The 14597-nt window shown below is 39.4% G+C and overlaps 2 protein-coding genes across 2 annotated transcripts in view; one reads left to right on the forward strand and one right to left on the reverse strand.

The window, feature by feature from the left end:
• Positions 1–14597, forward strand: part of LOC145461481 (uncharacterized) — a 479224-nt gene that overhangs the window by 261099 nt on the left and 203528 nt on the right.
• On the reverse strand, positions 5350–6369 carry LOC145464250 (adenosine receptor A3-like). The gene has a single exon (XM_081448087.1). The coding sequence runs from the start codon at positions 6367–6369 to the stop codon at positions 5350–5352; it is 1020 nt and encodes a 339-aa protein (XP_081304213.1).

The raw sequence follows: 14597 nt of genomic DNA on the forward strand, positions 1-14597 counted from the left end.
ATACGCCCTAGTAGAACACGTACGCCCCGCAAAATCGATGCTGTCCTGGAGAACTGTCCGACGCAGAACTACGGAGGTTTTCAGTTGCCACGTTACTTGGAGAGAAGAAGGAAAGTCAAAACTCCTCACAATTGAAGAAGCCACAAAATGGTCATATGATAAAATGCTTATTGACGGAGTGGAAGGGCCGGATAGGGAGATATTTGGCTCGAGATCAGGACGAGCGGAAGAGAGCAGCGCAGGCGTCAAGGCAAAATTTCCAAGGTATCTGGCCTTGGTAGGCAATAATTATATATTGCATGACAATTACAGTGAGAAACGACAGCAAAGCAAGAATAGATACAAACAGCAAGGTCTTTGTTAAGGGCTTGTTTTATGAAGATCTTCTTGGCTATCGAGTGGCTACAGCTTTCTGTTGAAACGTGTTACGAATGGCGATGTTAGAGCCACGCATGGTGAATATTAGACTCAGGATGTATAGCGTCCAAAGATATGTAGAGTGTTTAGCTGAAATAAAGAGATTCAAAGCAGTGCCGATAGCGGCAAAAACGACACGAAGTGTCCAGATCATAAATATAACAATGTGGTATGCTCGCGTTGACAGTGTTCGGTGTTTTAGTGGCCGATACGTGGCGTAACGTCTTTCGGCAGAAATAAAAGCCGCAGAAATTATCGAGGCAAATGTAAAAAATGGATTAGCGACTATGGAGAAAATATACAAAGATATCCATTCGAATTCAGTCGGCTAAAACAGATAAACAGCCCCGACAATTTAAAGTAAACATCGGGTCAGCAAACGCCATATTGATTACCAGAAACAAACTTCCCTTTCGAAGTCTCCTGTTTACTGCAAAAAGAACAATGGTGACCAAGTTTCCCACAATAATAAAGGCAAGCTCGAAAATAAAACCGGTGCACAATGCCATTCCTTCGGAAGGAACAATTCTGGTTGAACCAGTCGCGTTCTCTGAGAAAGTGTTAGCTGCTGCTGTAATATTAATTTTTTTTTTTTTTAGTTTTGACAGAACGATTGAAACGCTGAATAAACTTAGCCGATGACTACGTGTAGATGAGACCAGGAAATAGGAGCTATATAATCCACACTTTATACGAGTGAATCGAAGACCAAGTGGCATCAAGGCCAGTTGTTATATAGCTGGCGTTTTTCCTGCTACAGCGCGCCCATTCATTGGCTAGTTCATGGTCACATGACATCTAACAATGAAACTGGTTACTGCCAAATGCCATGAGCGGGCAACAAGAAAAACGATGACGTCAAACAAGAAACAGTTCACTGTTACCCACGAAAAGTTGACCTCTGTTGCACGTGATCAGAGCGTGCAGTTGAAGGTGGCCTGATATTGTCGCTGGAATCTCAACGCGTTTTTCAAAATTTGCTTTTGTTTGGTTTTGCTATACAACAAATCACTTAGTGACTGGTCCCTTGGGGAACAGTGAATTTTGTTTCCCTCGACTTCGTCTCGGGACACATTGAGATTCTCTGGAAACAAAATGCACTGTTCCCCTCAGGACCAGTCATTAAGTGTTAAATGTGTAGCTTTTTCAATTTTTGAAGACCGATCACTGAGGACTAAATGAATAATGTTCCATTAAGACGCTATGCTTTAGGTCTACCATACTTTCAAAGTTGACGCACTTTGTCAAGATGTACGTATACGTGTGTTCAACCTTGACAAAACGGTAAATGTGTTTTTCATTTTTGATTGATAATTGTATTTCAAATGGACCGTGCGATATGAAATAACTTGACATGCCGGGGGAATGAAACTTTGAGGAGGAATAAATTACGAAGATTAAATTTTTATTGGTTTCTAAGTTCAATTGCAGCCGGAGAAATTTAAAGGGTGACCAAGTGGCACATCACGGTCGACTTTGTAGTTTTTTCGCTTTTTCTGGGACAATCATCGTTGATTAATTCAACAATATGTTCCATTTGAGATGCAAAATGCTTCAGATTATTGGCTTTCAAACAAAAGTTCCGAGTACGCAACGGTTTCATCAAGAATTGTACCTTTCAAGGCATAAGGCATTGCATTGTGCTCCGTTAGTAGGTTAGAGTTTGTTTTTATTGTCGTAGGAGACTTGCACACCATAATTCCGTTCGCTCAGACAGGCCGAGACTTTGAAAGGGAAGTTTGTTTCTATTCAGCAATATGGCGTGTGTTGACTTCATGCTAGGAGTCTCTACAATTTACATTTGCTCGTCGAAAGGCGATGGTTTTCTTTTTTTTCTTTTTCTTTCTTTTTTTTTTAAGATCATGAATTATTTCTTACATATTGACCACGCTAAATTCTGCGGTTTTCATGTCTGGTTAAAAAAAGACTTTTTGCCACGTATTGAAGAATTGGTTCATACTTAGCGTGCAGGGCATATCGAGTTATGGATGCACTTTGGAAGTTTGGAGAGCAAGAGAGAAGTGTAGCTTCTTGAGTGCTCTCCAAACGTCCAAAGTGCATCCATAACTCGATATTCGCAAAGCTAAAAGCATGAGCCAATTCATTTATAACGTAGCGACAACAACTTGAGCACTAAGACATGTTTTATTTTGATTGACTACAAAGTTCTCACAGTGCACGGCGATGGAAAACAAAGGATCCTTTTGACTGGTTAAAAACACGCCACAAAAAGTTGAGCGACGGTTGTGCCAAAACGCTTCATCTGGTTTCGAAAATTGTTGATGAAAAATTCGCTTCTTCGAACTAATAAAAATGTAGGAAAACAAATTCAAATACTCAATGAAAATATAGACAAACGATGTCAAAATACATGTACGCATGCAATGTCTAGTCGCAGATCATCCTAGCGTTATATCAGACAATTTTTTCACCAGCGCGCGTTTTGGATCTGAGTTGGCTATAACCATCTCATACCTAACTAGCACGAGTGCTTTTATAATTAGCATTAAACGTAACACACAATCGGACATGTGTAATTCAGTAATAAAAAACTCGTCGATATAGGGGGCATTGGGCCTACGAGAAACCAGACTGAAACCTCTCAAAATTTCTTGAAAACCGCTAAAAAAAAAAGTCACTCAAAACCGGCAAACCGCCGAGCATAATGATGGAATCTACATTTCACAAACTTGAATACAGTTAGCTTGATACAGCAAGAAAGATGTGTACTTTTCATTTTTTGAGGGATCAAGACATTTTCATTTGAAATCATTGCCCTACTATACCTTTTTAGGTTAGTGTTAATGCCTCTCGCCTGCGAGACTTTTTTTCCTACAAAGGCAATTCAAGGTTATAAATGCCTATCTTCAACAAAACCCTGTTAATTGTTTTGAGCAGGCAAACTAACATTTCCTTCCACTTCGAGGTATAGAGTAGATGATTCTAATCTGCAAATCAAAATTTGTTTTCTAATTCATGTAGAGCAAATGACTGTTTGTCTTCCTAGCCCCCAAGTCAATTATTCCCGGTTTTCCCCGTTATTAGCCGGTCGCGAACCCCCAAATAAAACGTGTTCGCTTTACCGTTAGCTATTGAGAGAGCGAACTGAAGAGGTTTGACGCCCAATCTAGCTAGCCTTCAGCTTTCGGTTGAAGCATCTATATAACAAACCTCATAAACTTGCACGGATCAGTATCGAGGTGAAATAAAGAGGTCCAGGAACAAGACGAACGCCTTGCTTACCTCCAAAATCCGAAAACCAAATGCTGAAACATTAAACGCTAAATTAAGGACGTTCGCGCGAAAATGTTCTACTCGAAAGATTTTCTTCAAACTTCTACTGCGAACAGATCATGAATTACTTGTTTCATAAAAAGAAACATTGGGGGTCACGGACTTCGTTTCAGAGATAAAGCATGTGGAAAACTAGTCTGATTTTGAAAAATTGGCGCGTGTAAATCAGCATGGTCTCCAGGGTTTTTAGCTTAAAACATCAAAGATGAATCAACGGAGACAAAGTTTCCTAGCAAAATTTTGTACAAGTGAATCCGTTGCGTTGATAATTCTCACAAAACGTAACACTTTAATAGGCAGTTGAAACTGCCGCACAGATAAACGAAGAGCTAAAAAGAACGAAATTCGATGGTGCATTTTGCAAAAAAATTCAAACTTCTAATCGATAGATTTTCTTCATTTTTTCATGTCATAACATGATCGTGCCAATAGACCTTTTTCGACTGGGCGGTTTGTTGCCCCATTTCAGACCATGTGATGATACTCTTGAGAATTCTTCCTTTCAAATTTTCAAATAGTCACGTGCATATGAATAAATAATTTTCAGATGGATAAAAGAACAATTCTCTAGAGAATATCACGTGGTCTGTAATGGGACAACAAACTGTCCAAGCGAAAAAGGTCTGTTGTGATACCATCTTATCCAAATGTTACTTTGTTTCTTTGGTACCATATCAGCGAACACTGAACTACTGCTCGTACTCTAAATATAAAAATCAACCACAAAATTCCCTTAACCAGATAATCCAAAAAAAAAATTTAATTCATCTGTTCAATTCACGAGTTTGTTCACAGAGCACTTTGATATTAGTGAGCGCGCACTCGATGCATGACGCGGCTTGTGAATTTGCGTGCGTGGTAAGGATTTGCAGAAACAATTAGCGCGAACGTCCTTAAAGTGCCTATGAAATGAGATTTTTGCCCACTTTTTTTTACCCTAAGATATTGAAGTCTATTTTTTTTTCTGATTCGTAAATTTCGATTTTGGGCTTCGGACAAGCGCACAATAATTTTTTTCCTGCTTCGAAGTTGGGCAATTCGAATAAAAAATGTGCGACATTCCGCGCGCGGTCAAAATATGCAAATTGAGGACCGTTGACGTCATAATGTGTGTAAAACCTTTTAGCCATCACGACAGCTGAGAGAAACCAGCGAAAGAATGCCGGGAAGGTTTGCTTTATCGGAGGGCCTGGTTTGATGAGCTGTAAAAACACCACTTAAACGCAAGGCATTGTCATTCATATGTTTCCGAAAGATGACATCAGAAGGGCACAATGTTTGTTTCCGGCCCAAATTGTCTTACTCACATGTAATTTTGACCAACCGTAAAATGATGTCTAAAATTATTCAGTGGAATAATTATGGGTTAAGAAATCGCACACTAAACATGCCATGCATTATTGTCCTAAACTGGTTGGAAATTTGTTAAATAGTAGTTTATATGTTACATGATCCTGAACCAAGTTAAAATTTTCTTGTAGTTTAGTTGTGGTTAGAGGCGGTGCACAAATGGAGTTAAGAGACAAAATATGCGTGTAAACAAATTTATGCACAACTGGCAATGCTTCACTGATCACGGAACATATGTTTCGCTTTACAATTCAAGAGCATCTAATCTACAACATCAACTCAGAGTTTCTAAACTTTGGTATCCAGAACTTCCAATTTAAACTTCAGCAGTAGGAGACTGTTGTCTGTTCGTAAAGTTCTGAGCTCTGTCGCCGGAGTCTTCTTACTTCTTCTATTAATATTTACTATGTTTGGCGCCGCTGGTCTTCTTAAATAACACAAAACCAGGGCTTCTCTAAGCTCAGGTATTCTTAATGCGTACACAACTGGATTCGCAAAAGAATTGGAGTAATTTATAACGTTCACCAGGTCATAAAATTTCCACGGTATTTGGACATCATACACAAAAATTAAACCGTTCAAAATAACTAAAGGGATCCAGCACAGCAATGCAAGAATAGATACAAATAGCAAGGTCTTTGTTAAGCGTTTGTTTTGCGAGTCTCTGTTTTGCTGTTGTGAAGCGATATTTCCGCGTCGAAACTTTCTCCAAATGCCGATGTTACTGCCACATATGATGAATGTTATAATCATGACGTATGGCATCCAATAATGCATAGCACGTTTAAATGAAAACAAGAGATGTGTTGCACTGAAGAGGGCGGCGATAAAGAGAGTCAGTGCCCACACAGTAAAAACAATAATACGGTATGCTCGCATTGACAGTGTTCGGTGCTTAAACGGCCAGTAAATGGCGTAAAATCTCTCGCCAGATACGAAAGCTGCAGAAATTAACGACGCCTGCGAGAAAAAGATATCAACGATCGTGTAGAAAATTGGCAAAGACATCGGCGAAGCCCCTTTCCAAAGTTGAAACCTGCTCCCAACAGTGTAAATGTAGATAGGTAGCGACAGGACTCCTAACATCAGGTCAGCAAACGCCATATTGATGACTAGAAGCAAACTTCTCTTACGAAGTCTCCTGTCTACCGCAAACAGAGCAACGGTGAGCAAGTTTCCTACAACAATAAATACAAATATCAAAATAAATGCGGCGCACAATGCGATGCCCTCTGCCATGGAAGGAACAATTATTGATGAACCAGTGGCGTTCTCTGAACTATTTGTAGCTGCTTCTGTTCTCATCATATTTTAGCTTCACTGAACGATTGAAACGTCGATTAAACTTTGCCGATAATAACGTATCGTTACTTGATGGGAAAAATAGGAGTTCTGTAAACCGCAATATATGAGAAAGAGGAGCGAGTGACAGATCATGACCAAAGTTGTAGTTTTTTTACCGTTTTAAGACTAATCACCGTGGACTAATCTTTCACATGACATGTCTCAGTTGACTTTACACTGACGCAACTTGTCAAGACTTTATAGACACCCATGTGCAACTTAACACGTCTCCGAGCGTGTTATGACTGCAATGTTTACCGGCTTCAACACGGACATGAGGTTGACACTACGGTCTTTCTACGAAAAGAAAACGACACAGGGACTTCAAGATAGGTCCTCAATTCGTGCATGTTGGGCTTGATAGTTATTCTAAATATTATTGATCCCTTGTTAGAATTGTGTTATTTCGGTCGCTAATAATGAGCGTAGATTGTAACGCAGCCAGATAAACGTGACAGGAACAAAGAATCAGCAACGGCAGGGTTCTTTTCTGTACGTGACTGCAAATTGCGCCCATGAAATAAAAGTCTTACTTATTTCCCCACTTCATCATTTTATCATCATTTTAATCGTTTTTTTGCGACAAACGTCATTATGAAATGCTTAAAACGCTTAAGATCGGTTGTTTTGTTTTTTCGTTACAAAAATAAAACAAAACAAAAGAGTGGTCGTGTTAGTTTGAAAGATGCGAGAGAAAAATATTTTTCAGAAAGGTTTTTTAATGATTGCCTTAAATCGTGACTAAGTTGCGTCATCCATCGCGAAGCTTATGTCATGTTCCTCAAATTTGACAAGTTGATCAACACAGAAACATCTGCTGTTTTTTTCCCCTTGTTTTTAAGTAAAGGTTTCAGATGATGGTTGGGTTGTTTTGCTTCATTTTATTTCCTTAAAACAGTGAATGAGTAAGCTTGTTATTCATCTACTCCATGGTGGTTTTACGGAAAAGTTTGTAAAGAACTGACGGTTATCTCAAACGTGTGCAAATAGTTCCCTTTAATAAAACTGTATAATTAATTTCCCAAACATTAAACAGGAAGTTGATTGTAAAAAGGACCTCGCAGCATCGACCAATCGATCGATAGAGGTTATGAGTTTTGTAGTGGAAGTGAAAATTAACAGCGCTATACCTAAAATATTTTGAGCGTGAACTTTGCTTACCAGGCTGGCTTTCAAGCAATATAATTGGTGGACCGACCCTTTCCGAAAATGATCAACATCTCTGTATGAGAGATGAACGTATAAGGCCCGATTCTTGCTAAAACGTTCTTCGCAAAACACCGCAGTCTGTCACGAAGAGCGAGCAACGTCGTGTTTCTCGTCCCCAGTTTCCACGGTCTAGGCATGGAACGCCTGGGACCATGACCCCCTTTTGGCGACCAAAACGCTTGCATTTTATGACTCGGGCTTTCCTACGGAAACCCGGGTAATAATTAATTACAACTTTGAGAACGTTTGTTATGTGAAAGCAAGGTGTAAGTGCTGTATCGTGCGATGCCTTCAATTTTCAAACGTGTCGAGGAAACAGCTAATACCAAAAGCCGAAGGAGTTAACAATGTTTGACGGCATCAATTGACAGGTAGTCACCTTTTTCCTTAATATACGCCAATCATTAAAGATAAACTTGGAATGAAATTTCAATGTTACACAGTGTGCTGAACTTGTTCTTGGGCTAGTAATTGTCCTTTTAGCGACTTAGGAACACGCTCCTAGCCTAACTAGCCAAGCGAAAAAAAAAGAACAAAAAAAAACGCAAAATACATACAATACATTTAGGTCGTGTTCTATTGGGATTAACCGTTTCTGGCTGGTGGGTTTTTTCGTCTTCTATTTGGGGAAAACCGTTTTTGGCTGGTTTGGTTGCTCAAGGCTTTTTGAACCGGCTTCAAACCAGGTTGAAACAGTTCAAAAAGCATTTTCGTGATTATACCACGTGATTGTAGCTCGCGTGAGGACTGTTTCCAGGAGTTACCGCGTTTCAACCATAAATGGTTAGGAAAGTGATCTATTGAGAAACGTCACACGTATCAACCCAAATTAAACCGGTTCCAGTCGAAACGGTTGATCCCAGTAGAACACGACCTTATATTATACTAAGTATAAGGTAATGTGGCATGGTAATAAAATCTGAGTTATGTTGGGAAAGGAATCCTTTCATTTTGTATTAAGTATATTAGTCAGTAGTTTCACTAGCAACCTTCGTGGCTCCCTTTGGTGTTGATATATGGAATCCCAAGAATGTGGGTTCCCACTCCACTGAGGAAAAACTCGTGATCAGTGGGTAAAAAGAAAAAAAAAATGTATGCAAGGGTGGGAATGCCTATGGATGTAAATAAAATAGACAAAAGATTAACGTTTAGGTTAGTGGTAAAATCGAGGGAGCGACCTCTGAAACACAGCACACTCCAGCTCAATTGTGGTGAAGAAAAAAAATGTTAAATCAAAGCAACCATGAGCATATGAAATAGTAAGGAAAGGGGGTAAAAATGTTCAGTACCTTAAGTTTAAGTTATTGATATGGAAGGGAAGTTAGGTAGTGGTGGTGGGGAAGACGTTTGGTGGTTTCGTGGAAAGGTACTTCAAGGTTTGGAAGGGTTGGTTTAATTTCTGAAGTTAAGTGTGTCTGTGGGGTTAGGGGGAGGAGGGGGGGGGGAGTGTAGGCGGAAATTATTCAAAAATAAGATGTCAAGGTTAGTTGCTAAATCTTGCACCAACGTTGAGGGACCAACAAACTGTAATGCAGCCACGTCAACCACAAGGTAGAACAACAACAACAAAAAATTAATTAATTAAAATTAGATAAAATAAAATAAGTAAATAAATAAAATATAATGATAGGAAATAAATTAATAGAAAACAAAACATTTGCAGAATTAAGAAAAATTGAGTGAAAGATAGCGCAATAAATGCTGAAGGTTTGATGAAGGGTCTGGTTGAAATACTTTAGGGGTTTGCATGAGTCCTTGGGGTGGGGTAATAAATCTCTATGAGGGTAAGGGTAGGAGAATTTTTCTCTACATGGAAAACAGCAATTTAAGGGGTAATTATGGTGGTTGTTGTGTTATGGTTATTTTTATTTAACGGGGTTAGCTATATAGGTTTGTTTTATTTGCGTATGAAGGGTGTGAATATGTAAAATAGGGTATTATAGTCTGGGTAGTGGGCGTATATTATGTCAAAATAGCTAGAGAGGGTGAGTTTCGTGTATGAGGGACAGCTTTTTTGGTCAGTTAGTTGTTATTATTATCGTTCTTGTCCATCAGCATAATGAAAAAGCATAGTTACCAGTGTTGTGTATAATTTAATATGACTGATGCAGATTGCAGTAAACAAGACCGTTCCATGTATACAAATTTATAAACGAGTATTGGTTGATTGAATCTCTTTTTTCTCCATTCAGATATAGCCATTGACCGTGGTGAATGTCAAAATAGAACCAGATGTTGGCTTTAGAAGTGAAGTTTAGCACAATGAAGTCAATTTGCCTCGTTCTCTTTTCTCCTTTGAAATGTGAAGCCCAATGTTGAGAGGTCAGGACCCATTTTGCTATTAATTCTGTTGAACAGCCATTGCCAATGAAAAATAACATAAGTTGGAAAGAGTGTCTGTTGTTGGTTTCTTCCAGAAAAGCTGCTGAATGTGGGTGGACCAGGTTAGGATGGGGTAGAAGACGTCTCCATTAAGTGAGTGGAAAAGTTGCAGGCGTTCATTAGTAATAAGCTGTCTTGATTGTTACCATATGCGGTTGTTAAAAAACTGTTAAGTTGGGATGTGATCTAGTTCCATGAGAGGTTAAGTTGTTGTAGCTGTACAAAAGGTAAAAGGGTATTAACAGGCAGGGTAAGAAAACTCTAGCCAAGGGTTAATTTTGCTTGAAGGTCGTGGTAAAAATTTTCTTGATGTCAGGTATTTTCTTAAGTGTGGCGCATTTATCGAAGTGCGCCGAATTTTCTTAAGTGTGGCGCATTTTTCCAAGTGTGCCGTACTTTCTTAAGTGTGGCGCATTTTTCCAAGTTTGAGCATTTTCTTAAGTGTGGCGCATTTTTCCAAGTCTGGCGCATTTTCTTAAGTGTGGCGTATTTATTCACGTGAGGCGCATTTATCCAATTGTGGCGCAATTTCTTAAGTGTGATGCATCTTTCCAAGTGTGCCAGTTTTTTGTAAGTGTGGCACATTTTTCCAATTGTACCGCATTTTCTGAAGTGTGGCGCATTTTTCCAAGTGTGCCGTACTTTTTTAAGTGTGGCGCATTTTTCCAAGTGTGCCGCATTTTCTTAAGTGTGGCGCATTTTTCCAAGTCTGGGGCATTTTCTTAAGTGTAAGGCATTTATCCACGTGAGGCGCATTTATCCAAGTGTGGCGCATTTTTTTTAAGTGTGGCGCATCTTTCCAAGTGTGCCAGATTTTTTTAAGTGTGACACGTTTTTCCAATTGTACCGCATTTTCTTAAGTGTGGCGCAATTTTCCAAGTGTGGTGCATTTTTCCAAGTCTGGCGCATTTTCTTAAGTGTGACGCATTTTTTCAAAGTGTGGCGCATGTTTCCAGGTGTGCTGCATTTTTCCAAGTCTGCTGCATTTTCTTAAGTGAGGCGCATTTATCCACGTGAGGCGCATTTATCGAAGTGTGCCGCATTTTCTTAATTGTGGCGCATTTTTCCAAGTGTGCCAGATTTTTTTAAGTGTGGCACATTTTTCCAAGTGTGGGGCATTTTCTTAAGTGTGCCGCATTTTCTTAAGTGTAGCACATTTTTCCAAGTGTGCCAGATTTTTTTAAGTGTGGCACATTTTTCTAAGTGTGGGGCATTTTCTTAAGTGTGGCGCATTTTTTCAAAGTGTGGCGTATTTTTCCAAGTGTGCCGCATTTTCTTAAGTGTGGCGCATTTTTCTAAGTGTGCCGCATTTTCTTAAGCGTGGCACATTTTTTCAAGTGTGCTGCATTTTCTTAAATGAAGCGCATTTTTCCAAGTGTGCCGAATATTTTTTTTAGTGTGGCTCATATTTTTAAGTGTGCCGCATTTTCTTAAATGTGGCGCATTTTTCCAAGTGTGGCGCATTTTCTTAAGTGTGGCGCATATTTCCATGTGTGCCGCATTTTTTTAAGTGTGGCGCATTTTTCCAAGTATGCCGCATTTTCTTAAGTGTGGCGCATTTTTCCAAGCGTGCCACATTTTCTTAAGTGTGGCACATTTTTCCAAGTGCGCCGCATTTTCTTAAGTGTGGCGCATTTTTCCAAGTGTGGCGCATTTTCTTAAGTGTGGCGCATTTTTCCAAGTGTGCGCATTTTCTTAAGTGTGGCGCATATTTCCATGTGTGCCGCATTTTTTTAAGTGTGGCGCATTTTTCCAAGTATGCCGCATTTTCTTAAGTGTGGCGCATTTTTCCAAGCGTGCCACATTTTCTTAAGTGTGGCACATTTTTCCAAGTGCGCCGCATTTTCTTAAGTGTGGCGCATTTTTCCAAGTGTGGCGCATTTTCTTAAGTGTGGCGCATTTTTCCAAGTGTGCGCATTTTCTTAAGTGTGGCGCATATTTCCATGTGTGCCGCATTTTTTTAAGTGTGGCGCATTTTTCCAAGTATGCCGCATTTTCTTAAGTGTGGCGCATTTTTCCAAGTGTGCCACATTTTCTTAAGTGTGGCGCATTTTTCCAAGTGTGCCGAATATTTTTTTAGTGTGGCTCATATTTTTAAGTGTGCCGCATTTTTTTAAATGTGGCGCATTTTTCCAAGTGTGCCGAATATTTTTTTAGTGTGGCTCATATTTTTAAGTGTGCCGCATTTTTTTAAATGTGGCGCATTTTTCCAAGTGTGGCGCATTTTCTTAAGTGTGGCGCATTTTTCTAAGTGTGCCGCATTTTCTTAAGCGTGGCACATTTTTTCAAGTGTGCTGCATTTTCTTAAATGAAGCGCATTTTTCCAAGTGTGCCGAATATTTTTTTTAGTGTGGCTCATATTTTTAAGTGTGCCGCATTTTCTTAAATGTGGCGCATTTTTCCAAGTGTGGCGCATTTTCTTAAGTGTGGCGCATATTTCCATGTGTGCCGCATTTTTTTAAGTGTGGCGCATTTTTCCAAGTATGCCGCATTTTCTTAAGTGTGGCGCATTTTTCCAAGCGTGCCACATTTTCTTAAGTGTGGCACATTTTTCCAAGTGCGCCGCATTTTCTTAAGTGTGGCGCATTTTTCCAAGTGTGGCGCATTTTCTTAAGTGTGGCGCATTTTTCCAAGTGTGCGCATTTTCTTAAGTGTGGCGCATATTTCCATGTGTGCCGCATTTTTTTAAGTGTGGCGCATTTTTCCAAGTATGCCGCATTTTCTTAAGTGTGGCGCATTTTTCCAAGCGTGCCACATTTTCTTAAGTGTGGCACATTTTTCCAAGTGCGCCGCATTTTCTTAAGTGTGGCGCATTTTTCCAAGTGTGGCGCATTTTCTTAAGTGTGGCGCATTTTTCCAAGTGTGCGCATTTTCTTAAGTGTGGCGCATATTTCCATGTGTGCCGCATTTTTTTAAGTGTGGCGCATTTTTCCAAGTATGCCGCATTTTCTTAAGTGTGGCGCATTTTTCCAAGTGTGCCACATTTTCTTAAGTGTGGCGCATTTTTCCAAGTGTGCCGAATATTTTTTTAGTGTGGCTCATATTTTTAAGTGTGCCGCATTTTTTTAAATGTGGCGCATTTTTCCAAGTGTGCCGAATATTTTTTTAGTGTGGCTCATATTTTTAAGTGTGCCGCATTTTTTTAAATGTGGCGCATTTTTCCAAGTGTGGCGCATTTTCTTAAGTGTGGCGCATTTTTCCAAGTGTGCCGCATTTTCTTAAGTGTGGCGCATTTTTCCAAGTGTGTCGCATTTTCTTAAATGTGGCGCATTTATCCACGTTAGGCGCATTCATCTAAGTGTGGCGCATTTTCTTAGGTGTGGCGCATTTTTTCAAGTGTGGCGCATATTTAGTTTTAGGTCTGAAGGTTGGTCGGAAAATTTTCCGTTTATTTTGGACAAAAACAAATCTTGGGTTAGGTTAAGGGTAAATAGATTTCTTAGGGTTATTTTCAGGAAAGGGCTAAGAGAAAATCCTCTTTGGGGTTAGTTTAGGGCCAAAGGGTTGGGTAGAAAATTCCCTTGGGATAAGTTTAAAATTTAAAGGAATTGTAAGACATTAAAGCACAAATTCTTCTCGGGACTATGTAGTATAAGCTTAGAAAGTTGGGTGGGATGGTGCGAAGAGGGTGGGAAAATAATAAAGAAGGTATCTGAAGGGGGAAAAATATTAGGGTTCGGGTTACCTCGTTTAGGGGTCAGGAAATAGTTTAAAAGGGAAAATATTGTAGAATGGAAAAGGGTAGAGATAGAAAGGAAACATTGTCATTTATATTTTCGTTCTTAAATGGTGGTTGCAGGAAATGTGATGATATTTGCTTGGGCATATAAATAGAAAGGAACTATTTTTCATTTCAATTTTCGTTCTTAAAGGGACACATTCAACTTTGGGACCGCGCTAACCTGGACACTAGTTTTCTCACTTTCAAAAAAGTTCATCTCAACCTGAAATCAAAGGACATCGGCTTTAATCTTCACAGTGTTTTGCTTGATTTTCAATCGTTTACTGAATAACCTCTTTTTGAGTGTGCTTTTGCTCATTCTATGATGCTATTTTTATCATATTTGGCTAAAAACCGTATGGATCGCGTCTCTGTGATATGCAAATTAGCTGTGAAATAACATCTAATGCGCATGTGCTCCAGCTGACTGTGTCCCTTTAAATATAGGTTGCAGTAAATGTAATAATATTTGCCTGGGAATATATTGAAAAAGAGGGCAAGGTAAAATCCTGTTTATGGTTAGTTTATTGATAAGGGGTTGAGGGTGGGGAAGGAGTTGGTTGTCTGTCTTGGGGATCTGGGACCGGTTTCAAAAGTAGATATTGTAGAGGGGGAATATAGAAATATTAAAATTTTTTTCGCACTAGAGGTTTAAAATTGGCAATAATGTAATTCCTGTACATATTAATATGAGCAAATTGTATTATTTTTTATTAAAGGAGTTGGATTGAGGAGTACAGGTCGAGGAAACGAAGTATCGACAAAAGGTTCAAGACTGATAGAGATGGAGAGAAATGGAAACCATCCGGCCGGGCAAAGGAAAGAAGGATGCATCGGCACCAAGGTTCCTAACGGTTGTGAGTCGTCAGGGGCAAAGCAC

The sequence above is a fragment of the Orbicella franksi genome, chromosome 1, assembly GCF_964199315.1.
Source record: "Orbicella franksi chromosome 1, jaOrbFran1.1, whole genome shotgun sequence".
Lineage (NCBI taxonomy): Eukaryota > Metazoa > Cnidaria > Anthozoa > Scleractinia > Merulinidae > Orbicella > Orbicella franksi.